This window comes from Gopherus flavomarginatus, chromosome 3, assembly GCF_025201925.1.
Source record: "Gopherus flavomarginatus isolate rGopFla2 chromosome 3, rGopFla2.mat.asm, whole genome shotgun sequence".
Lineage (NCBI taxonomy): Eukaryota > Metazoa > Chordata > Testudines > Testudinidae > Gopherus > Gopherus flavomarginatus.
In genome coordinates, this window is record NC_066619.1 from 285,931,517 (window position 1) to 285,958,585 (window position 27,069).

The window sequence follows — 27,069 nt, forward strand, 5'->3', positions numbered from 1 at the left end:
TGGCGGTCCCCCCCCGGCTGGGGCTGGCTCTGCCGGCGGCCCGTGCCATTGGCTGGCCGCTCGCCGCCCGCCCGTGTTATTTTTCGAATATAAATACGGGGCCCGGCGCTGGGTGCGCGCTGACCCGGGCCAGGCGGAGCCGCAGAGAGCGAGAAGTGGGGGGCCCGGCTCAGCGCCCCGAGTCCTGCCCGGCGGGGAGCGCCGCCCCTGCGCCCGGCCCCGCATGCCCCGGCCCGGCCCCGCGCACCCCCGCTCCGCCCCGCATGGACGGCCAGGGCATCCCGGGCGGCTCCAGCCCTGCCCGGAGCAGGAGCGCGGCGCTGAGACCGGCCCGGCTCCCCTGCGGCTTCCCCCGGGGGGGCAGCGGCCTCTTGCCGCCGGCGCCCGGGGTCCTGTCTCCGGTCACCAACCTGACCCTCAATCTGAACAACCTGGCCGGGCTGGGAAGGTGAGTGCCGCTGCGGCTGCCTGCCATGCGGTGTGTGTGTGTGTCCGGGCACTGCATGCAGGGTGTGTGTGTGTGTGTGTGCGTGTGTGTGTCCGGGCACTGCATGCAGGGTGTGTGTGTGTGTGTCCGTGTCCGGGCACTGCATGCAGGGAGCGTGTGTGTGTGTCCGGGCACTGCATGCAGGGTGTGTGTGTGTGTGTCCGTGTCCGGGCACTGCATGCAGGGAGTGTGTGTGTGTGTCCGGGCACTGCATGCAGGGTTTGTGTGGATGATGTGGATGTATTGTATGCAGTGGAGGGGAAGGAGGGGATTGCATGTACTCTGTGTGTGTGTGTGTGGGGGGCTGCGTTGCATTCATTTGTGTGTGTGTGTGTATTGCATGCAATGTCTGTGTATCAGTGCGTTGCATGCACTCTGTGGGTGCATGTATTGTGTGTGTGGAGTGCGTTGCATTCATTCTGCGTGGGTGATGTGGGTGCATTGTATGCAGTGGGGGGGAAGAGGTGGATTGCATGTACTCTGTCAGTGTGTGTGTGTGTGTATGATGTGAGTGCATTCCGTTTACTGTGTGTGTGTATCACATGCAGACTATGTTGGTGTGAAGAGGACGATGACCTGGCTGCTGGATCTGTGGCATAGGGGGGTCTATAATGTATTGGGGGGGGGTGAGGGGCTGGGGTTGTCTCTTGTATTTCATAGAACCCGTGCAGCGGGTGCAGGATCAAAAATCCAAACTGCAAATTATTCCCTCCACCCCAAGAGCAGCCACTGGCCCTGATCCCCAGCTGGGCAGGCCCCGGGGCTTAGCTGGTGCGTGTGTTCCCCTTCCCCGCTCCCAGAAAGGGTTCCAGGACAGAGCACAGGGCTGGGCTGTCAGCCCTACCTGCACGGGGGGAAGGGCAAATCGCCATGCGGCTCTTCCGGGAAGAGCGTGGCTGGGAAGTTGACGAAGCAGGCCTGATTCAGACCCTGCTCCAGAAGAAGTGACGCTGCCCTGGTGTGTCTGAGGGCCGAGCCGGGGATGGCAGTGCCAGCTCTGCCAGTGCACGCACAGGTCCGGCCTTACGCCAGGGTGCACTCACAATCGAGCCCCATAGTGATGTCCCAATTCATGGGGGACCATTGCGATCATCTCGTCTGACCCTCTGCATTCCCCAGGCCGGAGATCATTTCCAGAGCAAACCGTTTAAAACCGACCAGTCTTCTTTTCTCTTGCTCAGTGTCCCAGTTCTCGCTGGGGAGAACTAACCAACCATCGCAGCCCCGCCGTGAGGCACCCTGGGCCCTGCTTTTTCTGAGCTCGGGGAGTGTGAAATCCCCCTTGCACCCTGTACTGAGGCAGGACCTTTCAGGGTCTGGGCCTCGGGAACAGATTTTTTTCCAAGCTGGCTTTGAGGCCAGAGCGGGGGAAGTTACATGCGGGGTAATGAATGTTATTTCCGTGCCTTGGTTCAAGGCCCAAGTGCAGGGGGAACAGAGCTGCTTATGTTCCTTGCTGTAGAATCGCAGCTCATGTGGGCTCCGGCTGGGAGCAGCCAGCTCAGAATGACCGTAGACAGGAAGCTGCAGGCTTTCTGCGAGCAGTGCCGCTTTGCTTCCCTTCCAAGTGGGCTCCTGGGGGGAAGGAGAATATTCTGCTACCATCAGCTGCAGTCTTGACTGCACAGGGCGGTGCTAAGGGGCCCGATCCTGCCCTCTCCAAAGGCATCGGTGCAAAGTTCCCCTTGGTTTCACTGGCAGACCATGCAAGCTCCGTCCCCAAATCAGTGAGTGAACTGAATTCTCTGTGCTGGGTTCCATGTGTGCAGTTGGTAGGGACGTGTAGCCATATAACTGAGAGCAACCTTTGACCTTTCTCCATTGAGCAGCCGGGCAGATGTCAGGGATCCTGCTCCACGTAGCAGAATTATTTTTTTCCCCTCCCAGGGGGTGGGGGAGAGTTTGGAGAATGAAGGGATGAAATCCTGGCCTGTTTAAGCCGCTGGCAGTCTTGCTTACTGGCTTCTGGATGACTGCACTGTGGGCCAGATCCTGATCCTAGTGATACCCTGGGCAATCCTCCCCTTGGCTTTGCTGGGTCAGGAGTTGACCCTAACTCTTGTGGCATCTCCCCCATAGATCGACCCCCAGGACTGTGACTGTGATGGTTGCATGTGAGTGGTGAGATGACTCTGTTCTGCATGGCTGGGAGTTTGGGAGGGTTGTTTCTCAGAGGGGGGGGTTGATCAGGGGTGTGTGCCTTGGGGTGCTGTCTTACCTTCGAGCGTGGCAGGACTGTACTTTTCAGGGAAGAGAGAGCCCTGTGTGTGTGTGTGTGTGTGTGTGTTCTTGCATCCTGAGCCGCTGTCTCTAAGCACATGGCTGTGTACAGATAGCCTCCTCCAGAACAGCCGGGCGAGCAGAGACGCTGGGCCAGCTGCCTCCTGCAGGTTTCGCAAGAGGAAGCCTGCGTTTGTGCCAGCCCCTCAGGCAGAGAAGCCAGTGGTGGTGAGGGGCTGGGAGGCATTTTCACAAGCCCCCGAGGTTCCCACTCCTCCTCATTTCATTCCCTCGGTCCTCAGAGAACTCCTCCTCTTCCAGAGCCACACAGTGGGTCTAACTCAGTCCTGGTGCTCACCCAGCCCTGGCAGCGGTGTTCGACTGAACAACCATATTCGCTCCTCAGCTGCTTCTGAAAAGCCACCTTCTTTAATGGCTATTGTGAGGCTTAAGTAGCGTGTGTACGAGGCCCTAGGCGTACGGTGCCCTGCTCACGCAGTTCTAATAGGGCAGGTCCAGGTCAGGCATTTCCAGGTGACAGGTGCTGGGAAGGTGTTGGACTAGCCCCTTCAGGGGGTATAAAGCAGCGTTCAGGTCCATGGACGTCTTTGGCATCCGGTTTATGCAGCTGAGGATCTGCCCTGTTGTTTTAATCCTCTGGAGATGGACGCTCTGCCACAGAGTCCATCTCTGACTTGGAGCAAATCACTTCCTCTCTGCCCCCTCGGTGGAGATAAGGGGCCTGCCTCGGGATTGTAAAACACTGGGAGGTCCCTGGAGGAAGGGAGCTAAACACCATTATCTCTGGCTCATAGCTAACAATTCTTTCAAGCTAGCTCCCCCTCCTCCACTGCCTCCCTCTGCGGATCTCAGGGCTCCGCAGATGTAAGTGACCGATCCCAGGATGGCTGGCGATAGCCTTATGCCGATTTTACCAATGAGCTGGGGCTGGTGGCCAAAATTTTCAAAAGTCGCCGCTGACTTTGGGTGCCTTAAATCTGTCTTGGGTTGGGCAGGTGGGGCCTGTTTTTTTTTTTTTTCCAGCACCTCCTGAAAACCAAGCACTGAGTGCCTGAAATTGGGCACCCAAAATCAGTGGACACCTAAGAAAACGTAGGCGTGAGAGACTCGCCAAAGATCCAGTGAGTCCATGGCAGGGTTAGCATAAGAGAAACCCAAGAGTCCTGAACCTGGGTGCCTTGCCAAACCGCTGGCCCTCCTCTTAGGTGGGTCACCATGCCTCTTGCTTGGCTTGCCTGCTGGCTTCTGAGTAATTGTGTTCTCTGCCCCCCCTCCAGTCCATATGACACCCCAAAGAGGAAGACGCTGGGGATCGGCTTCAGGAGCGAATGGTCTTCGCTGTCACAGGACTCCGTCTCATCTGAGTCGTCGCAGGACTCCGGGTGGTCCGAGTCTTTGGATTCAGGTCAGCGCTGCCGTGGAGCAGGGATGGAGGTGGGGCCACTCCCTTGGCTTTTGTCCCTGGACGCTGAGGCACGGCCAGGTCTCCAAGTGCAATTGACTTTTGGAGAGTGTAGGGTGAGGTCTCCCATGTCTTTGTACCACTTACCCACCATGCGGTTTGCAGCGCTGGGCCTCTCAGGCAAAGCATGTCAAGGCCTGGAATAGCATGGAAGAGGTACCGTGCTGCAGACCGGGTGTGAGGAGCGAGCGGCATGGGCCAAGCTGTGTGTGTGGGAGGCCCAGGACTGGCACCGCAGGGGGCTGCGGGTCGGGGCTGAAGCATGCATACACATTGCCTGCCTCTGGGCCGTGCTGTCCGCAGCTCACGTCCACGTGAACTAAACTCCTTCTCATTTAAACAGATCCCGGCTGTGTCTAGACTTGGCCATTGCTGTCTCTGTTGTGGGGGGAACGTCTGTGAAAGAGACACTCTTTCATTTGGCCCTCTCACCTCCCTATGGGGAGAGCCTTCATTTCCCATTGGGAGCTTCATAGAATCCTAGAATATCAGGGTGGGAAGGGACCTCAGGAGGTATCTAGTCCAACCCCCTGTTCAAAGCAGGACCAATTCCCAACTAAATCATCCCAGCCAGGGCTCTGTCAAGCCTGACCTTAAAAACCGCTAAGGAAGGAGATTCCACCACCTCCCTAGGTAATGCTTCCTAAGGTCCAGAGCAGGTCTCCAGCCAGCATGGGAAGCCAGGGATGCTCTGAGTGGAGGGGAAAGGGTGCCTAGGGATCCAATTCTTGCCTGATTGAATTTCAATGCATGGAATAGAGATGGACAGTTAATGGCCCCCTGGGCTGGGTTTTGTTTACTTTATTATCACTAAAAATGATTGGGTTGAAATCTGCTCTCAGCTGCATTTAAGCCATCTATCCGGAATGCTGCCTGCAGCTGGAGCAGTGTGGCAGGGAGAAATGAGCCTGACTTGCTTTTAAGTTATTGGCCATCTCCAGATAAGGGAAACCATTGATGTGGTAAAGGGGTGTGTGTGATTAAAGCAATCCTTCTGGGAGAAGGCAGCAGCTCCAGCACCTCCTGCACTGTGGGCTCTGTGGGGAGCTGCAGTCCAGCCCCCTTGGCCCATGGGGTAGTTTGGGGTGGGCGGAGGTTGGAATCTAGGAAACCTTCGTTCTATACACTGGGGAAAGCGAGAGAGGGAGAGACACAACCGTGTGGAACAAGACTCTTATTCCCGATGTGGAGAGCAGTGACTGCTGCAGAGCACAGGGCATCAGGACTTCTGGGTTCTGTTCTCAGCTTGCCACTGACTTGCTGTGGGCAGGTCACTTCCCCAGTCTATAAAATGGAGATGACACTTGACTAATTAACCGGGGGAGGCTTAATTTAACCTTGGAAGGAACAGCAAGGGCTAGTGCGCTTGGTTCCCCTAATCGCAATGAACTTTAAATCCATCCTGGCTTGGCTTGTGGGCAGCTTGGTGGAGAAGTTGGCAGACCTGGCAGTATCTGCCTTCACCTTGCTGCCGTTCCCCAAGAGGTGAAATATATGTGAAGGAAACTGGGGTTTTGCACCGTCGCTGCTGCTGGGCCCCCACCTCCACTTTCCTAGGTTCTTACCTATGGGTGTTTCGTTTGCGCAGGAGTTGGGCTGGATTCGCCTGGACAGCTGGACCCAGAACCCTTTGAAGAAGTGTAAGTTAATGTCTCCTTGTCCTTGTCACTTGGCCTTTTGGCTCCCACTTAACCCCAGGAAAAGAGGGAGCTACAGTATAGCTGGAGTTTTAAGGATTAACGCAGGAGTTTGGGTACATATACCTTGTGCTGTGATCCTGGGAAGCTTTGCTAAGCAGGGACCGGTCAGGTTAATTCTTGGATGGGAGACACCCAGGTAAACCTAGATGCTGCCCGTGGTGGTGGTGGTGACTCAGGACTGGTGCTTGTCTCTGGAAGGCAGCACTGCATCAGTAGGGGGTGCTAGGCTGCTGGAGGTGCCTGCTGTCAAATCAGAGGTGAGTTTGTGGGTTGCCTTTAAAGGCAGGACACTTCCTGCAAACCCTGTTTTGAAGTCATTCCATTCTGCCTCCCTGTATTCCCCCCCTCTATCAATTCCTGTCCCAAACTGTAGTGTGAAGTGTTGCTGGGTGCTGTTCAACAGCTTCTGTGTTCTACCCCAGAGGTAGCTGCATTTCAGTAGTGAGGGACTCCTGTCATCCAGTATAAAGTGAAGTTGAAATTGGATCTACTTTTCCAACGATCGTCCGCATGTGAGCTTAGTCCATTTTGGGGAGAAGCCTAGGAGGAGGAAGGAGTGGACATCAACCTAGCTACTGCCTCTCAGAGAGGTGGATTAACCACAGCAATGGAAGAACCCTCCTGATGCTGAAGAAAGTGTCTATGCGACCGCAGTGCAGCCGCACCACTGTGATAGCATTCCTAGCGTAGACATACCCACAGACAGAACTGGTGGTGTTGTCTTCACTTCTGATGCTGCATCCCCAGGCCTTGCTGCAAGTTCTCCTAGTGCTGATAGCTGGTGGCCAGGGTATCCATGCACAAATGAGGCCTCGGCAAGTCCGTAAAGGGACGACCGGCATCTCTCCAAAGTCATTGGTCACCTGCGGTTTAAAACGCCACATCGGGTGGCTACAGCACTTTAATGAAGACTCGGAAAAGCGTAGTTAATCCGCCTCCTTGAGAGGTGGGAACTGTGTTGGTGGGAGAAGCTCTCCAATCCACGTAGTGCTGTTTACAAGGGAGGGTTAGGTTGGTGCAACTCTATTGCTCAGGGGGGATGGATTTCTCACACCCCTGAGTGATGTAGATATACTGATATTGGTCTGTAGGGTAGAGTAGACCCAAGGGGCTCCTGGCACTGATGACCCTGGAGCTCAGGCTTTCAATAGATGTATATGGGCAGAGGGTTCTTTCTAGTCCCTTTTGAGATTTGAGACTGGAAATTGGTGTTAGTTATTCCATTCTGGACATAAGCTTTTGTTTTCAAGCTGAGCTTAAAGATTTCTGTGCTGGATTGTTACTTCACTGGAGTTGCATCAGCTTAATACTGGGATGAAGGGATGGAGCAATTGGGCTCCCTGGGCTGTGGCTATTGGAGTCTGAAATCTTTCTTGGCGTTCAGAAACCAGCTAGCTGTAGAAAGATCACGGGCCAAGTTCATCCCTTGTACAACTTCCCCAACAGTCTGAGTCGGGCTCTGCTTCAAACAGGCGGAATCAGTTCGTGCGGGAAATCAAAGGGAGCACTAGCACTCACTTAGGTGTTTTATGGCAGTGTCGCTGGGCCAGATTGGTTACACGGGTGTGAATGTGGAGTAACTGCTGTCCCTGGTGACATCCAGGGTCCTGGACAGCATCTCCAGAATTCCTCCCCGTTGGGTTCAGGTGTGAAGGCAGTAAAAGGAGGAGGGGGATCTTAAACCCAGCACTCCAGCCAGATGAAGGCGGCATAGTGGTCACTGTGGTCTGATCTTTCTCACTGCAGTTTGCTGCTGTCTGTGGCTGCCTGAGGTCCTGTTAACAATTGTCTTGGGGGTGGTAGTTCTGCATTTGCTGTTGGAAGTGCCTCCTCTTGAATGGCTCAGGATTCCTGTTGTGGGTGGGGGCCGTTCTGAACGGGGCCACTGTGTTGTGCTTAAACAGAGCACAGGAGATTTTTTTTTTATATAGGGGAAAAGGCAACATGCCACATTGATTGAGAATCTAGCAATTAGCATATGCTTTTTAGTTCTATACATGTATACATACATTATGCACATAGTTTTGCTAGTTGATATTTATAGTTATTAGTTTGAAGTTTGGATTCATTTAGTGGCCTGCCAGATTGGGTGTAGAGAGGAGCCGGGCTTTGTTGGTTGCGATTGGATGCTTTTGGAGTAGTGGCAAGACAAACTCAAAGTTTTATGGCAAAGCATTTTGTTTTTATAGGGAGTGTGTGTGTGTGTGTGTGTGTGTGTGTGTGTGTGTGAGTGAAGTTTATGGATTTCGCTGTGTTACTTTGTGATTGGTTATTTTTTAATTGGTGTTATTTTTTGGTGGCTTAAACTATTTTTGAGAGGGTTATTTTGTTTGGTTTTGATTTAATTATTTTGTGTGTGAAGGGTGCTAGCTTTCATTTAAAGGTCGTCAGTCTGCCCCTCCTCAGCTACAGATGCATGTTGGCCTTTTTTGAGTCTTTTCAGGTTTTTTATTTATTTATTTATTTATATATTTTTTGGCCATCTGGCTTCAAAAATGGCCTTTACACCATATTTTTCCCTGATGTGTACATTCCCTATTCCCACAAACCGTTCTTTGCAGAGACCTTCAGAAGGTAACAAATAGCAATGTTTTATGTTAAACAAAAAAGGCCTCATGAATTAGACCTTACTAAATTTTGTAACTGTCCGTTTCCACCCTGGGGCCTGGGCCTCTGAAATTTTTCTAATTTAATTAACATAGACACAGACAAAATCCTGTTTGTTACTTACAAGGCATAAAAATGGCCAATACTAGTATTTACTATTCTATTTATTTATTTTAATACCTTAATTTTTACTGTAAAACATACACTATATATAGCCCAACCATAACCAATTCTATAGCACCGTACCCATGGTCCGACAGCTGGAGACCTGGCAGTGAGCGTGAGATGCTGCTTGCAGGTGTTAGATCTGGGGAGGGGGGTTTAGTCCTGATTAAAACAAGCACTGAGTGTTTCACTCTGAAACTGCTTTGCACTGGCATCAACAGCTGCACACGCTGCACGTGAGCCGGGTGATCGGGGACCCTCCTGGGCCCTTGGAAGCTCTATTGTCTATTTTGATTGACATCTTACATTTAAAAAAGAGGCTGCTGCATCTGGCCGAGCAACTGCTCTCCTCCCGCGATCGCTCACTTACCCTTTCCCCCTCGCACCTGCTCTGACGGTTTGGGAGGAGTCCCCCCCCCGCCCGCCAGATGTGCTGCAGAATGTGTAACTTCGGGGGGAGGTGAACAGATGGTTCCTGGGGCGGCTCTGCCACATGCCTGCACTCCCTAAGCTGGCTAGCAGGAGCCCCTGGGTTACCAGGTGATCCAGGGGTTGCTAGGCAGGCTGGAAGATTGAATTCCACAAGGGAGAGAGTCCAAAGGTTGCAGCCCCCCCACTCCTCCTGTCCTGAATGAATTGGGGCTGGGCACGATGTCAGTGCTGAGTGGCAGCCCTCTCCCATTGTGCCGCCACACTTCATCCCTCCCGACCAGCTGCTTAGGTCAGGCCTGGGGCCTTGATCTGACAGACACCCCCCTCCCACCAGGGCCACCATTTACATACAGGTGGAAAGCAGCCGCTTCAGGCCAGTTGCTATAGAAATGCCCCCGCTATCTGGAGCCTTGCTCTGCAGTCCGGCTCACAAAAGGCACTTTTATTGGCTTCCTTTCTGGGAGAGCTTTGTCCCCGGCTGGCTTCAGAGAGCCCCATGCCGGTGCCCCACCCAGCCAAGCTTTGATTTAACTTCATGTGATTCAGAACTAGGTCAGCAACAGCCGCGGCGGCTTCTTGGATTGTTTTTCTCCAAGCCCACCCGGTTGTTCGGCGGGCACTGAATTAATCCGTGCTCCGTAACTCAAGTGGCACGACACGTCTCGCACACACAGGGAGCCAGTGTCCCTTTAAGGACTTGCTCCTACAAGGGTTTAAACCTGGCCGACATCAGCTGTACTCAAACACAGCTTAACACCATATGCAGCCAGGGCCCTCGTCTGTATGTTGGGGCTTTACAATCCTGCAGGCTGACAGGCACCATGTGGAAAGTGGCCTCAAATTCTGGGGGCTTCTGTGTTTAGGATGTGCAACTTTTGACAGCTTAGGCCTGATTTTTTTTTTCCATATAAATATGCAAACAGCCTTTGGGATGCCTGATTTCCTGCCCCCCAACTCCATCTGAAGTCAGTGGTTGCACAGGATCCTGCAGGCCCAGATTCAAAGACGCCCAAAATCAGTAGCCACTCAACAACCTTGGCTGTTATGACCTCCAACAGTGCTGGGAGTGGAACCCAGGTGTCCGGCCTGTGCCGTACTCGAAACCATCACCATCCTTGTTATGCAGCTTCCCTGGCTGGATTGTGGGGCAGGAGGCGTTGGAGGGGATGAAGGGACGCAGGGTGATGGAGTTCAGACCCATGGACCAGATCACTTCTCAGTTGCTTTTTGGAGCTGTCTCCCTCCCTCCTGCACTGTCCCACTCTCCTTTCACCAGCTGTGAAGCCGTGTTGGGCCAGATGGCTTAGTCACTGGGTACGTGGAGTACGGCGCTGCTCCCTGGGCTCCTGCTTGTGGAGTGAGCGGCTCGATGTGAGGAAGGGTGGCAGAATTGGGCCCAGGAGTTAAAACCTCTCCTTAACCTCTCCCTGGGCAGCCAGGGCCACTGTACATTGGCTCAGATGCGGGCCCTTTGCTTGTGTGAACGTGAACGTAACATGCTGCGCCTCCCTCTCCTCCTGCAGCTTTGAAAAAGCAGTTCTGGAATCAGGAAGAGTTGTCAAAGGGTAAGTGCACTGACCTTTCTTTACTCCCTCCTCGTGCTAAAAATTTGTAAAGCCTGATTTTTATCCTCCGCAATCTCTCCTCCCTGTGCTGCACCCCTACATGCATGCTGAACCCAGGAGAAGGGAAGAGCCCAGCTCCTCCGTGCGGATCTGGTCATTCGGATTTTATTTCTCACTTGGGGCAGGGCTGATCGGGTCCCTAACAAACCTCTGGCAGCATCCAGCCGCCAACGTACAGCCCACATCCATTGCTGTCCTGCCTGCATGGCAGGAGGCAGCGGCTGTTTGCCCTCTCGAGAGCTTTTCTCCCACCTTGCCGTGTTCAGAGCATTGATCGCTGAAAGGAAAGACCTTAATGCCGTGTCCAGACCGCTGAGCAGGCAGGGGAACGGAGCTGCGCTCACAAACGCAGTGCCGTCAGCACAGAGCCCGGTTCTCATTCACTCTAAGGCCATTTTCCACCACGCCCCTCACGGAAAAACTGAGTGTGATGGCAACCCGGCTCTGATCTGAGAGCCCCTCACGCTGTCAGAATGGTGTGAAGCAGCCTTCATTCATGCATCCGAGAATCAAACCCATCTATGTCGATTTCCTCCTAGCGCTGCCCCTCCTGTATAGCAACCTGCCACAGAAATTTGCTTCCTCTGCCCTGTAAGTTTTGGGAGGGTCACGTGTGAGAGCTGGTTAGCTGGGGGGTTGCCTGCACTGGTCAGTTCTTGCAGGGTCTCTTGATGGCTTTTGGGGCCTGAGCGGGAAGGGGAGGGTGGATTCAGGACACAGCCTCTGGCAGGGAACTGCAGAAGGAACGCTCTGCTACATAGTTGACCACCACCCAACACCTTTTCCTGCTTTGTCTTTTTAGCAAAAGATTCCCTGTCCGGAGGATCCACTCCCTGCCGGTGAGTCCCCATCTCCCCTTTGCGGATCTGACTGCACGGCCGGAAGTGCTGGCTTCGGGGAAACCCAAGGGTGACCGCTTCTGACCTGCTGCCCAGGATGACTGGTGCTGGCTGGCTGCTGTGCTGGCCAAGGAGATCTGGCCTGGGAGGAGCCCACGGCTGCTGGCCCATGACAGAGGGAAGGGATTCAGGGTTTGTGGTGTGCAGCTCATCCCTTAAGGGGTGAGCGTATTGCTACTTCCCCTACCCCACCTTTCCTGTCTCTGGGCTAGAAGCGTCCATGATGGGCTCTGAAGAGAGCAGCATCCAGCACACACAATGAGTCAGTCCCCAGTCATGTGCTTGGGTGGGGGTAGAAAGAGCCCCCAGGTGTTGCACTGAAGTGGGGAAATAGGTGACCCACTGATGGCAAACCCGTGTCAGAACTGTGGCCCCTGGAGAGACCATAAGAATGGCCAGACTGGGTCAGACCAAAGGTCCATCCAGCCCAGTGTCCTGTCTGCCGACAGTGGCCAGTGCCAGGTGCCCCAGAGGGAATGAACAGAACAAGGCAATTATCGAGTGATCCAGCCCCAGTTGGCCAGTCTCAGCTCCTAGGGAAGGCCCCTGTGGCCCTTGAGTGGTGGCAGGAGCCTGTGCAGCAGCAAGTTTGATGATCTCTCCCTCCTCTCTTCCAGGAGAGGCTCCTGGGCACCAGCCCTGCCCTGAAAAACATTTCCAATGCCAAGGAGTTGAGCAGCCCGGAGACACACGACCGACCCTTGCGCCGAAAAGAGAATAAGGAGAATGTGAGTCGGGAGGCAGAGAAGGGACGGACGGGGGATGTGACGGGAGATCAGATTCCAAGACCTGTCCCAGCCCCACCACTGAAGGAAGGAGCTGGGTGGGCTTGTCCCTTACAGCCCGTTCCTTGGGGCCACGTCCCATCTAGTTCCTGCTGAAGCATGAAGGGGTCTCGCCTTCTGGAGATGTTCCCAGATACTCAGCTTGAATTCTCTGCTCAGTTTCATCCCAAGCCTTTTAGCTCCACCCCCTACACCCCTCCAGTGGCAGCCCCTTTCTGATCAGACTGACCCTCCCATCTCGCGAGCCCAGAAAAGGGCTGGTCTCAGGCAGGTAGGGCTTAGCCCTGGGCTCGTATAGCCTCTGTCCTCTGCGAACTGTCGTGCCCTGGCCGGGGAGCCGGTGTCCGTGGCACAAGCCCTTCGGTGCTGGCGACTGAGTCATGTCCACTCAGGCCACGGCTGCTTCCTGCTCGGATGGTGTGTTGCTGGTGAACACTCTTGAGTGCGGGTGGCCCAGAAGGGCTGGGCGAAATGCCCATGGAATGTGTCCCCGGTCGGGTAACGTTCAGGCCTTTTGCCTTTGCAGGCAGGGTTTGTATTTAAGATCCCGCTGAGGCCCACCAATCACTGCCGGCTTCACCCCTTTGATGGGAGCAGTGAGAGGGACCCTTTTGCACAGAGACCAAACTCCGCCCCGGACCTCCTGGTGAGCGCGGGCCTGGGCTGGGGGCTGGGGGGTGGGATAAGGTGTGTGAGTGCCTGGCCGTAATGGGGAGGCCTGGAGCATAGCAAATGGAGGCACCACCACCAGTGATTCCAGCTGCACTTAGCACCTGCTGTTAATGTGGTGATGCCAGCGCCTGGGAGCCTGCACCTGTGAAGCTGATGCAGGGTCCCTCTTTGGATTAATCTCCGTCTCCATAACACCCGTGCTGCCTTATGGACCTGGGTGGAGATGTGTAAATATGGGAACTGCCCATGGCTGAAATGCAGCTGTTTCTGGGGCAGGGTACAGTCCGTGTCTAATAGTGACTGTCTGGGACGGGAGGTGAAGGAGGTACCAGGCCAGGATCTGTCCCTTTCTCCGGCAGCACCTGGCAGGCAGCAAGCTAGCTCCGTGCTTTGGGATCCCTAATTGCTGCAGTGGCCGAGACATGGGGCCGCATCTCGTGCCCTGACTTTGCACTTCCTGGTGGCTTGTCCCCAGTTGCACACCTCCTTTGTCAGAGGAGGCCTCCCACGTCATGGCAGGTCCCACAGCCAGACAGCTCCTGCTCAGTCTGCGGTCCCCAGGCACGCTCTAACCCCTCCCCCTTTGCTGTGCGCTCCCCAGTGTGGCACCCCCGAGAAGGAGAACATGGGGGTGGAAGCCGAGAGCCCAGTGTGCCTGCGCCGCTCCTCCCTCACCTCCTTCGTGACCGACGAAGAGGATGATGGGTTTATGGAGATCCTGGACGAGGAGGAGCTGAAGGTACAGCGTGCGCGGATCGTCCCTCGCGGCCCCCTAACCTCCTGCACCCTGGCTGCTCCTGCGGGCCGCTGGATTGTAGCTTGGGGAGCACTGGCTTCGGGAGCTAACCCTGAGCCTGTGCTCCCATCCTGCTCCGAAATGGAGCAGAACCCCATCCCCCGGCTCATGTGCTACCACCCGGCCCCTCGCTCCTTCCTGGCCTCCCTCGAGCAGGGGCTGTCTGAAGATCCACCACACTCAATCTGGATGACCTGAATCGCAAATGAATGTTAATGGGGCAAATATAGCTAGCAATCTGTGGAGAGCGGGTTTTAGGGAAACCCTCTGGCCCCTTGTGAGAACCACAGGGTCTGTCTGGCTCCTACAGCCCCTCATAGCTTGTGATTTGCCAACTCCTGTCTCGTTCTCCCTGCCAAGAGGGGAGGATGGGATGGGGCTGGTGGGAACCCATTGCCTCATGCGTTCGCTTTCTCTCTCTGTGATCCCGCTGATCCCGCTGCCTCTTCCTCAGAACGAGGCGGACGTGCCGCCGGGGATGGAGAACTTGCTGACTGCCCCACTGGTGAAAAAGGAAGGCGCTGATCTGGTATGTGAGAACCTGGCGCAGGGTCGGGGCCGCTCCTTCCAGCGAGCTGGCGGGGGTGAAAGGTGCCAGGCAAGCCAGCCTGGAGACTGTGCTCCCCTTGCTCTGAAGGGGCCCCCGGGTGCTCTCTGCTGACGTGCTGGGGTCAGTCTGAGGATGCCTCACCACAGGCAGCTGGATTGAGACTCCTGGCACCTTCCTCCCTCCGCCCCCCTCCGCCATCGCCACTGGGTGGCGTGACCTGAGGTCACTACTCGCCTGGCCCAGATGGGAATAGGTGACCAGGAGGGTATCTGTGCGTGCGAGACACTGACCATAGTGACATGTGGAGGTGGCCAGCCTGTGTCTCCTAGCCACTTGCGGCTCCTTGTGTAGGCACCAACTCCAGGGCTGGAGCTACAGGCGCCAACTTTCCAGTGGGCCAGGGGGTGCTCACTGCTCAACCCCTGGCTCTGCCACAGGCCCTGTCCCCTCCACCCCTTCCCTCTCCCGAGCCTGCCATGTTCGTGCTCCTGTGTACTGCACATTGCAGTGGGCGGGAGGGGGAGGCAGTGAATGGGGGGGCTGGAGGGGAGTAGCTGATGGGGGGGCTGCTGAAGTGTTTCTGTGGCTCTTTGGCAATGTACATTTGTAAATTCTGGCTCCTTCTCAGGCTCAGATTGGCCACCTCGGACTAAGGGATCTCTCAGGCTACTATTGTGGTTTCAGAGAGGGCAGGGGGGTATTTTGTTTTCACACTCTGTGCTGAGAGCTGGGTTAAGAGACCCCACCCCTCACACACACCCCCGACCGCTGAGGCAGGCCCAGTGGGAGGCCTTTCTGTAAAGGCAATTGGTGTGCGTGGAGCAAGGGCCAAGCGATGGGGGGCTGGGTTCTGCACCTCCTTCTCCTCCCTGAGCCCCATTGACACCAAATCGGAGTCAATCCCCCACAGGGGTGTGGCTGGGAGCTTAGGCCCGTGGCCTTTTGGCATTTCCTAAATCGAGCATGAAGCCAAATTCGGTGTGCTTGGGTCAAACTGCCACCCCCGTGAATGTGAAATGGGGCACACAAGGCCTGCGCCTCCCAGGCCGCGGCAAACGGCTGCTCCGTGCCCAGGGGTGAGCGAGAGGCCAGAATGAGGCTCTAACCGCAGCTCGCTCTTGTCCGTGCAGAGGTCGGTGAGACCCAGCAAATGTCGCCAGCTCTTCAGGTCCCCCTCCATGCCCAGCAGCGTGATCCGGCCCATCCTGAAGCGGCTGGACAGGCCGCAGGACAAAGACACTCCGGTCAAAACCAAGAGGCGGAAGAGCGTGGCTGGCACCCCGATCGAGGAGAAGGCGGAGGAGCCGGTAGGTGATATGGAGACGGACTTGGGGCCAGGGAGATCTCCCTCTCCATTCCCTGGCTCCAGAACCTACCAGCCCAGGGAGGGCTGGCTACCAGACATACCGGGGTATGCTTCGAGACCTCCCTTCCTCCCAAAGCCTTCAGCCGCTAGGGCTGTCCTGTAGGCATCTGGAATGGCCCAGCCGGCCATCTGGAAATCAATGGGTAGTAGGGGGAAGCCTCTTGGCTAGCTCCGCCATGTCGTACATCCTTCTCCCGCAGCACTGGAACATGGGTGCCAGCGCTTCAGAAATCGAAAGGTGCTGCCCCCTTAAATGGAGGGTATTTTCCCCATGCCCTGCACCTCCCAAATTGGTTTTTCTTCATTCTTCTTTCCTCCTGCCATCCTGGGAGGAGCAAGTGATTCTCTGCTGTAACCCAGCTGGAATCTCCAACCTCCGCATAGCCTGCCTGTGCTCCAGAAACAAGGAGCAGCTAGGAAAACGGAGTGGGTGAGATCTAAGAGCTACAGCCAAGACGAGTCGCTGTCAAGCGCTGTTGCAGCCCTTGTGAGCCTGGTACTTGGTTGCTGGGTGTCCTCCCTGGCGTTCCCGCGAAGCAGCTGTGAGATGCTCCTGTATCAGAACCCTGCGCTCCTGCTGCTGTTCCTGTCTCTCGCTCGTGGTGCACGAGTCTAAGGAACTACACAACATTCAAGGCACTGGAGGGGAGTGATCCAGACCCACTGACTTCTATGAGGCTGATCACATGAATTGAAGGCTTCAGGCTTCTTGCCTCTTTAGATTCTGGCACCCCCATGTGATTAAAACCAGGATGGACCAAACTGCGTTAACCATATAGCCGCAAAATCTGGCAAGGATTGGTGGTGATCCAAGTATTTGTGCTGGGAGCATAAATGTCTGTGACCGTTGTGTCTGTTCAACCCAATCTTTAGGGGCAGGTGGAACAATTTACCCAGGGTCATGGTGGATTTTCCATCCCTGACAATTTTTGAATCAAGATGGGTTGTTTGTCTAACAACTCGGCTCTTGGGATTACCATGGGGCAGGTCTCTGGCCTGGGCTAGGCAGGAGGTCAGACTAGATGGTCACAATGGTCCCTTCTGGCCTTGCAATCTGCGGGAGCATTCTGATTGTCCTGTCTGACCGCCTGCCTAGCCCAGGCCAGACCCTCCACCCCGGGTTCCTCTGCCCAGAACTGCTAGCTGAGTTCTTGTAGAAGGCTCTCAGTATTGACCTGATATCCGATCTCGGTTTCCTCCTAGAAATCAAGGCTGTTGCGCTCCAGATCCTTCTGCCATGATGAGATCGAGAACATCTTGGATAATGATCACCGAGAACTCATTGGGGACTTCTCAAAGGTATGGCGGGGCGGGGGCAAGAGATAAGAAAACCCCTTTGTACTAAATCAAAGCCTGCCTTCAAAAGTTATTGAAACCTTCCCTGGGCTGTGCAGGAAACTCGGTAGCGCCTGCGCTTGCATGGGCCATGAAATGGACTAGACACTAACGTAAGACAGACCAGTCTAATGTCATTGTCCAAATGGAAAGAAATGCCTGTTTGTGAATCGTGCCTGGCATTTTACAGACAAGACAAGGGTGGTGGATTCTCCCATCTTGCCCCTTCCTTTACACCCAGGCCAACTTTATAAAAGCTGCCAGATCAAAATGGTGCCAGCTCCACCCCAGTGGTACAATTACAACAGGAGAGAGGGCAGAATTGGTCCCACTTTGAGATTTCAAACCCCACAGATGAACGTTTGGTTTGAAACAACTGTCTGCCTCGGAGTGGTAAAGGGATGATTCTTTTGGTCTTAATGAGTTTTAATAAAACTCTTCTTAAAATGTAAACTTGAATTGATAGTGCCCCTTTATTAAGTTGTGATCTAAGGTATTGTTCAGAACGCTGGGAAATACTCTAAAACCCGTCACCCCAGCTCTGGATAAATCCCACAAGGAAAGAGGTTAACTTCGGTCGCTAACTGCATCTTTGTTGTAGGTGTATCTTCTACAGACTGTGGAAGGGAGACATCAGGACTTGAAATACATCTCCCCAGAAATGGTAAGGAAGCAGCTGATCGGGACTAGGGCTGCAGGTTTGTCACAGTGCAGTAAAAAGTTCCAGATACTGACTTCTTGTTTTGTCTTACTTGCTTCCTGCAGGAAGGCTCAGAGTGGGTCCCCTCCCCAGTGTGGAGGGGAGCCCCTTGGGCATGGGACAGATGGACGGCAAGCTCTGTCCACTGTGTCCTGCTTTCTGGCCCCTCCCTCCCCTCCTTAACCGGCTGGGATTAGGGTAACAGCGCCAGGGCAGATGCTGCTGCTGTGGCTGGCTGATGCCCCCTCATTTGCAGTGAGCAGCCATTATACCCATGACTTGTACTAAATCTGCTCTGTGACTTCACCGTGACACCCTGCAGCCCTCCCTGTGACTATCATGAGCTTAGGCCTGATTCTGCAGCCCAGAGTCAGAACTCCAGCCGTTTAGCCTGAGCGGTGGCCGTAGGGCCAGGCCCTGGAGGAGCAGGGGCTTGTTTCCGCCAGTGGAACGGCACAGTCCCGCGTCAAGCAACCGCACGCTTTCTTCTCTCCACTGCAGATGGTGGCCGTGCTGAACGGCCAGTTCAACAGCCTCATTGAGAACTGTGTGATCGTGGACTGCCGGTATCCCTACGAGTACGAAGGGGGTCACATCAAGGTCAGAACCGCTGCCTTGTTTCTTTCTGTTTAACCTTGAAAGGCAGAATGGCCTAGTGGTGTGAGGCAGGAGCCAGTGCTGGGCAGTTCCGCTCTCCTCCGTGACCCAGGGTCAATCTTTCAAGCAGAAACGCTGAAACACAAGTGCCAAACTTTAGGCACCCAAACAAGTGGGCTGATTCTCTTCACGATGCTGAGGTACTGCAAATTCCCTTCACTTGATTGGGGGAACAGGTGCTTAGTGGGCTTGTGGGCACTGGACAGAGACCCCAGGGGCAGATAACAGGGGTGGATGTGAACACTGCCCTTGGCAAAGAGTGGGGAAGGGGAAATGTTGGTTGTGTAGCATTGTTCACCCATTGCACAGGCTGAGTGATGCGCAGTGGCGCGGGGAATTGGGTCTCGTTTTCTTAGATTTCCGTGGTCCTGTAGGATTTTACCCCTCCTGCTGCTTCTCTGGGTTAGTGGAAAAGAGGAGGGTCTTTCCTGCTCCCTCTGACAGGGAAATGTCCTTTCCTCCAGGGGGCTGTGAACCTGCCGCTGGAGCAGGACATAGAGGACTTCCTGCTGAAGAACCCCATCGTCTCCTTGGACGTGCAGAAGAGGGTGATCGTGATATTCCACTGTGAATTTTCTTCAGAGAGGGGTCCCAGAATGTAAGTCGGCCACAAGCTGTGTGGGTGCAACACGTCCTCCCAACACCCTTGTCTACTGGCCACAGAGCATGGGGGCTCTGTTTCGACACTGGTGTAATTAAAAGAGCTTGAAACGATGTGGCTGCGGGGGGTTAAGGACCCAGTTTGACTGTACCAGTCAAGAATTGTTTGAACGATCCCTGGCCTAGTGATGCCACCCCACCAAATTACAGAACCCAAGATGTTGGGATGGGAACAAAGCGGCTATTCCCCTGAGCCATTAGGGCCCCAAGAAACTTGTGTGTTGACAGATGGACCTACAAGACTAAATGATAGAGAATCGCCTATGGCAAGGGGTGGCCAGCCTGAGAAGGAGCCAGAATTTACCAAAGAGCCACAGTAATGTGTCAGCAGCCCCCGCACCCCCACCCCCGTCGCTCCCAGCATCCTGCTGATCAGCACCTCCCGCTCCCTCTCTGCACCTCCCGATCAGCTGTTTTGTGGTGTGCAGGAGGATGGGGGGGATGGGGGGGGAGGAGCAAGGGCATAGCAGGCTTGGGAAGGGGTGGAGGGGGGCAGGGCCTGTGGCAGAGCCAGGAGTTGAGCAGTGAGCACCCCCCTGGCCCATTGGAAATTTGGTGCCTGTAGCTCCAGCCCCGGAGTTGGTGCCTATACAAGGAGCCGCATATGAACTTCTGAAGCCCGCAGGTTGGCCACCCCGGCCTGCTGGATCTAGGCTTCCGGAGGACTCTGTCCATTGGCTTGTGGTCCTGTAAGCACTGCAGCTCTGTGGTCTTGCCTGTCTTGTTGGGAGAGAACAGAAAGAATCGGAGCTCTCAACTGCTCCTGGCTTGGGTGAATCCCAACTCTACGATTCTCCCTGCAGCTTCCACGTCAGGCCAAATCCTCTCTTCCCTCAGCTTCCACGTCAGGCCAAATCCTCTCTTCCAGACACTAGGCCTGACCCTTCTCAAACCAGCATAGACCAGGAGCGATGCCACTGAAGTCCGTAGCTGAATGAGGGAAGAATGAAGGAATTGTGTAGTGCTGCTGTCACATTCCACCCCAGGGGTGGCTGCATTTCACAGCCCAAGTGTGTTTGGGTCATAGGTTTTATAGAAAACTGTGGGCCAGATCCTCAGTCCAATGTACACTGGCCCAGCTCTGACTTCAGAGCAGCTAGCTAAGGATCTGGCCCAGTCATTCCATGGCACAATGGCATTCAACACAGACCCTTGTGTGTGCAAAATTAAACCAAGTCAGATGATCTTTAACCTCATGCTTCCGTGTCTTGAAGGTGCCGGTTTGTCAGGGAAAAAGACAGGGCATGCAACGAGTACCCCAACCTGCACTATCCTGAACTGTACATCTTGAAAGGAGGGTACAAAGAATTCTTCCCACAGTACCAAGTAAGTCGTGGCACTTTCCCTGTCAGTGAAGCGTGTCTGTCTGTCCATCCCAGAAGCACTGCCATCGTCTGCGGGGGCACCCACTGGTGCTACGGGAAGCATAGCCGAGTGTGTGTGACTAAGGCTTGTGCTACCTTCTCCGAGGTTCGCAGATGCCAGGTGGCGATAGCATGCCCCAAAATATCTTCTGTGCACCGGCGCATTCACCCTCTGGAATGGGGACAGCCGGTATCCTGGAAGCAAGAGGTTCCAGGATCTGTTTAAAATCTCCAGACATTGAGCCCGTGCAGAGCCTGTGGTTGAGCGCTGCGTAACAGCGGCATAAGGGGACCAGGAGAGCGGGACGGGTCTCAAAGTGAGACTTAGAGAAGGGAAGTGACTCACTGCACAGAGACTGGGGGAGCTCGAGTCACAAGAGCCACTGCGTTTCCCCGCCCTGGGAACTGGGGCATTATGGGGTGTGAGGCCTTGGTTGAAGGAGAGGCCTTGTGAGCGGGGCTGGTAGTGAATGAGTCCATGGCGAGTTTGAAAACCAAAGAGGGTGATTTCCAGGCAGCTGCAGGAAGCCAGCAAAGGAGCCAGCGTCTCTGAGGTTAGTTGATTAGCCTGTGAAGGGGACCGAGGACAGGGCCAAGAGCAGTCTGGCTGCAGTGCCTTGGGCCCCGTGGTGATAGAGAAAGGGGCTTGGGGAGATATCCGGCCTCCTGGCATTGTCACCGGTTTTAGCCACTGCTGTACGTGTGGCTGCTCTTAGCAGGGAAACCAATGGCTGTTCCAAGGGGCTCTTTCTGTAGCGAAGTTGTGGGTGGGAAGGGGTTCAGCCCCTGCTTGGGGTCACCCTGCAGGCGGTTGGCCATTCTGTTAACACGAGCCCTGTGCGTCTGTCCCCAGGCACACTGCGAGCCTCGGGACTACCGTCCCATGCATCACGAGGACTTCAAGGAGGACCTGCGGAAGTTCCGCCAGAAGAGCCGCACGTGGGCAGGAGAGAAGAGCAAGCGGGAGCTATACAGCCGCCTGAAGAACTTCTAAACGGGCCCGGGGAAGCCAGGGCAGGGTGTGGGGGGGCCACAGGGCAACTGCCACATGCATTGAAGAGAGACTTGACACACCTTGCCGCAAGGCTGGGGCTGGTTCCCAAGGTGAGAACCGTTCTGCTGAGCCAGTTTCTTTGGACTCGGTTGCAGATCCATCTACTCCTTGGCCAGGAAGCCATGGAACAGAGTAACACATGCGCATACCTCCCATAACTGCACATACCTCCCGTAACAACAGAACTGTGTGGCACTCAAGGGCTTCCGAATCCCCTGGGCTCATTGCCGTCTCCATGCTGTGAAACTCCTGCCGGGGGGTAGGATTTGTAGCTCTGAGGTTGACCCAGCTCCTCCATGAACGGGTGGTTGCACTGGAGATGGAAGCTAGGCTGGATATTTCAGGTACCATGGAAGGGTCAGGTTGAAGCTGTCCAAGTCTGCGTGTTTCAAATGGCGCCTATCCTCTGACCTGATTGGTGGGATCATCTTTCAGCATCTGCAGTGGCACCTGCACTGCCTTGAGGTGAAAACCAGGACGCTGTCGAGCATCCATCAATTGCTACGAGAGGTGTGAGTGTTGAATCCAGCCCCCCCAAAAGCTGTTCTGAGTGTGGATGTGTGTGTCACCATGCTGTTGTGTCTTCAGTCTCTTGAAAGGTTAAACAAATCAAATGCAATGTGAAGCTGACTCGGGGGAAGGTCGTGCTTGACTGAGATCTTCATTTCTGCCCAGTTCAGTCTTCTAGGGCCTCCTGGAGCCGCATGGCCCTTGGGTGCAGTGCGGATTGCTGTCTTAGCAAGGGATGTGGTTTGTCCTTTTAATCTTACATGCGTTATTTAAATCATGGCCAAGAGCGGGAATGCTCCAGGGGCGGGGTGAGGGGGCTAAAAAGAAAGGCCTCAGGGACTGGGGAAAAGCTCCAGGATTTGCCAAATTCAGTGCTGAAAAAAGCTCTGCTAGACAGAGGGGTCTCAGTGCCTTTTCAAATCCCATCTCTTCCACTTGTCAGGGCCGGAACCAAAGGCCAATATCCAGCTCCCCGTCAAGCTGACTCCACACTCGCTTGGGCTTGGATGGAAGGCGGGTGGGGAATTTCCAGCTCCCAGTGACGAATCTTCCAGATCCCCTCAGCTCTGCTGTGGCAGATCTTAGTACCGTCCTCTGCTGATTATTAGCTCACTCCCCCCCTGCCCGCCGTCAGCAGCCACAGTCTCCAACAGCTGGAGCAACACCCCAGCACTATAGAGCCCTGGCGTCCCCTGAAGCACTCGCCTCTGACTCTAGCCGTGAATAAGCCTGGCTGTTAACGTCATTGGCATCGATTTAAGCGAAGAGCGAGGGGGAGGGGCTAGTGACCTTGCTAGGAGCGGCTCAGACCCCACAATGGCAGGAACAGGCTAAGAATGTGAAGGGGTTGGACGGGCACCACCAGCAAAACAAACCAGCGTATTGAGATGTGCACGGGCCTCGCTGAGTGATTGCAATATAGCCACTCTGTCATGGCTACCCCGCTGCACCCCGACATCCAGTCTGTTTGTGACCCTCATTTAAAAGCCCCCCCTCTTCTGGGCAGTAACTTGTTTTGTGAAGTGACCAGTATGGGGGAGTTGGGGGGAGACAAGCAGGGCTCAAAAATGGAGAAGCAAGATGGTAATCAGAGTGATGTGACTTGGAAAGTGAATTATCTGCAAGACTGAAAAAAGTAGAGGTCGGCACCAGATGCTCACGGCTCCTTTCCAAGCCCTGGCCCTGCGATGGTGATGAGAAGAGAGTTTGATTCCTATCGTCGTATTCACAGTTGGGGATTTAGGAAACGGATAAAATCAGCTGAGGGTGGGCAGAATGGCTTGGACTCAGCTGGAGCCAGCTCTTATTGCTCTTGGGGTCAGAAACCGTTCCCTTAACTCCTTCAAGGTCACACCTAGGGTGCCTGTTCATGGCACAAGGTGGAAATATCAACTTCTGCCTGAGGCAATGCTGCTGTGCAGGATTTGTGACCTGACTGAAAGCAAAACCCATGAGGCACCTAGATCAGAGAGCAGCGAAACATCAAACCTCTGGACAGCGGCGGTCCTGCTAGGCTGCAATATTGCTAGCTCTGGGGGGCCTTGATTAACCTAAACCAGCCACTTTCTCTTCCCCATAGGGGAGGTGGGGATGCTCTGTAGCCTTAGGATTGGCTCTGCTTCCTCCCTCTACATCACACTGCTGAGATCAGAGAGGTAGCGGAGTCTGGTGGTTGGAGCCAAGCCTGGGGAGATCAGGGCCATCTTGGTTTTGTTCCTGGGGTAGGCTCTGGGACTGAGTCTCCTTTTAATTACAGGTGTGAAAACCCAGTTTAGCTCCATTGACTTCAGTGGGATCAATCCAGATTTGCATCAGGGTAAATTTAGAGCTGAATTAGGGCTTTAACCTCTTGGTGCCTCAGTTTCCCCATCTCTGGGTTTTAGGATTTGACGCTGCTGCCCATCACTGTAGTATCTGATCCCCTTCCACAAATACTGACCCATCTTTGCACCAGTGGGCGAGCGGTAAAAACGCTGTCCGGGGAGCTTGTCATGGGCTTGTGATGTTCTCTATGACCAGGGGAATTCTGGGGCCGATGCTCCATGAGTGTAATTGCATTGAAACAGTAGGAACCTGACGTCAGGGCTATCCCAAGGGTGTATCTACTGGGTAATAACTAGTGGGAATTGACCTGATGAAAAACAGGCTGCGAAACGGAGAATCCTGCAGTCTCTCTGAATAGCCATGTACTAAAACCACCTGGGAGAATCTCTTCAGTCCCCTGTTCTGTGATCATCCTGGGCAGCTAGGGCTGTGTTGGCCCCTCTGGCGCTCCCTGAGTATTGAATCTAACTCAGTGGTCCCCAGCCTTTTCGTCTGACAGGCATCAGACGAAGGACCATGGCAGCGGTCGAGCATCTGCCGAAATGCCGCCAAAATTCGGCAGCAGTGCCTCTGGATGACGTTGTGTGTTGGTGGTAAGCGGCGTTATCCAGAGGTGTTGCTTCGGCGGCATTTTGGCGGATGCTCGCTGGCCAGGATGCATGGTGCCTGCGGACACCAGGTTGGAGACCCCTGATCTAACTTAATAGCAAGAAACTAGAAGCACTGGGATGCCCACACCGGGATTCAGCAGCAATGCGGGAAAAGCACTTAAACTGAATTTGCCGCCAAAGAGCAAGACCAGCTGTAGCTTTGTGCCTGCGTAAGGGCCCAGTGCTCTGCTTGCTCCAGCGTAAAGCAGGAGTGACTGCATTGGAGTCAGAGGGAGGATGGTGTCCTGTGAAAGGTGAGGCGAGATCAGGCTGTGCCTCCTGCACCAATCTTGAGTTCTGAATCATTGGGAACATTTTTTAACTCTTGGATTGCATCTGATGCCAGGTGTGTATGTGGTGTTGTGTTTTTTAATTATTTAACAGATTTTGTATTTTAATAATGCTATTTCCAAATATGTTAAGCAATTTTTTTTTTTATGTAGCGTGTGGGGAGGGCTTCCAAGGTTATCTTTCGTGTATATTTATGACCCAAACATTTCCAATGTCGATTTGTACAAATGATCAAATCAGTCACTCGTGGATGCAACGAGAATAAACCCCTCTATGGAGGGTAACTGACACAGTGGGCTGGATTCTGATCCTGCATCTTCCAGCGTAGGTATGAAGCAATGCCATTGACTCAAGCTTTAAACTGATCTGGTGCTCACCATGGAAATGCTACCCAATCTGCATTTACACTGGTGTAAATGACCATGAGGTGCAAGGCAGCAAAGAATTGGGCTTGGTGTTTCCCAAATTTCCCTTCAGTGTAAATTTCCTGCCTTTAACATAGCGGTGCTCTGCCCTGACCGATCAGATGGGTGCTACCCAGGTTGTACAGGAGACTCATTGGACTGAGGCTGATTGCAGGGTGTTGGGTATTGTGAGTGGTGTGATTGCTTTGTTTTCTTTTGTCTGTACATTTGTGTTAAAAGATTTACACCCCCTTCGTGACTTACTTTTCTATGTCTGGGGAGAGGAGACACCTGGTTTCCTGTGCAGTGATATGTAACCACGAGAAAAATAAACCTCTGGGTCAAAAGTACTTATGTGATCAGTGTCCAGCATCCTTGAGCTTTAACTATCCACTACCCAGGGAAGAGGTTTGTCAGGTCAGGTTCCTTGAGTTTGTTCTTCAATCCATGTAAGTCCATTGACTTTGCTGTCTTTATACCAGGAGAATTCGGCTGCACATGTACAAACTCTTGTGAAAACTGCACAGGTGCAAAACTGCACTAATGTAGCCACACCCAGAGCAAGCTTCCAATACAGCCCTGCTGCAGGGGCACGGAGTAGCTTGTTGGGGTAAGGCCCTGCTGTTCGGAACTGGTAGCACTTCACATCCACTTTCACACACCCAGTGCAAACAATTGCATGAACCTTCAGGCTGTCCTTTATTTCTGCAGTGCTCCAGGGCGCTTTATGGTCTAGGGAGGTGTAACAGCTTCTGCAGTGTCAAGCCTGTGAATTCCTTGCAATCCTGCAAGTCTGCTGGGAGGCAGGCAGAGACCATAAAAGGTTCCAACATACTTTCCAAGCTCCACACAGGACTCCCCCCACCCCCCATTTCTGGGATGGGCGGGGCCCTCAAGGAAGGGAATTCTGGGCAAGGATAGTGGGGCCCTGGGCCATTACTTTAAGGGGAATTTGCACAGGATCCGGCTAGGTGCACCTGCACAGATTGCAAGCTGTGGTGGTAACTCCACTCCCTTTTGTATATGCAATGGCCCAGGTGGCAGGTGCAAACCCGTCTGAGATCAGCGGGCCCCAGAGTCAGGAAGGTCTCCACCAGGTAACGGTGGAATGACATTCGTACAGCTGGGTGCAGCTGCACTGTAGCCCCAGGGCCAACACAAGGTGTTGAGATAGTGCCTGGACTTTGTGCTGGGGGGTCATGGGGGATGCGGGAAATCTGAAACTTGCTGCTGTAAGGGCCTTGGCTTCCAGTGCAGACCGAACTAAAGGCACGGGTGTGATCTCAAACGGCAGGGTTAAGGCCTGATTCGCACCCACCCCAACGTAGTGACTCTCCCTGTCTCCATACAAACGCCGAGTCACTTGGATTCCTGGTCTGTAATGCTTAAAGGTTATAAGGGGGGACATGGGGATTCCTGCCTAGCTTTAGTGCAGAGACAGTGACGTTAAATCCCAGCTTGTGAGTAATTTTTTTTTTTTAAGTTTTAAATCACAGCAGCAAGCCAACTCCTTGTAAATTCCCTGACCCCGTTGCATCTCGGCTTTTGTCCTTAGCCAAACGTGCCAAGATTTCACGTGGCTCCATGAACCAGCCCCACCCGTCACGCGTACGGTTTTGGCTTCCTCAAAGTGGAGAGAAAAACGAAACTCTCCACTCCCCCGGGCCCATTTTGGAAGCGACGGGCTAATGTCTGGGAAAGTTCCACCCTGCCACCCACTTGAGCACCCCAGCATGTGCACGGGAGGGCTGGCCTGGCAAGCACTTGGCAGGCTGCTCACGTGGCAGCCAAGTTTAAAATAAACCTGGCAGAGCCTCTTGTGGGTCAGTGCTT

The 27,069-nt window shown here is 54.2% G+C and overlaps 1 protein-coding gene across 1 annotated transcript; it reads left to right on the forward strand.

Moving 5' to 3' along the window:
* The first annotated feature begins 237 nt into the window (after positions 1–237).
* Positions 238–25,586, forward strand: CDC25B (cell division cycle 25B). The gene is made up of 16 exons (XM_050943379.1): positions 238–448; positions 4,006–4,133; positions 5,779–5,830; positions 10,618–10,659; positions 11,522–11,558; positions 12,236–12,346; positions 12,930–13,049; positions 13,677–13,814; positions 14,326–14,400; positions 15,552–15,728; positions 16,991–17,086; positions 17,724–17,786; positions 18,324–18,422; positions 18,944–19,077; positions 20,354–20,465; positions 21,357–25,586. The coding sequence occupies exons 1-16, from the start codon at positions 264–266 to the stop codon at positions 21,495–21,497; spliced, it is 1,710 nt and encodes a 569-aa protein (XP_050799336.1). The 5' UTR covers positions 238–263; the 3' UTR covers positions 21,498–25,586.
* Positions 25,587–27,069: the final 1,483 nt, after the last annotated feature.

Excerpts from the sequence above, each read along its gene's own strand:
- CDC25B (XM_050943379.1), top strand. The coding sequence starts at position 264 with ATGGACGGCCAGGGCATCCCGGGCGGCTCCAGCCCTGCCCGGAGCAGG. Across the intron at positions 4,134-5,778 it reads GTCCGAGTCTTTGGATTCAG|GAGTTGGGCTGGATTCGCCT; the intron begins GTCAGCGCTGCC and ends TCGTTTGCGCAG. Across the intron at positions 15,729-16,990 it reads AGGAGAAGGCGGAGGAGCCG|AAATCAAGGCTGTTGCGCTC; the intron begins GTAGGTGATATG and ends GTTTCCTCCTAG.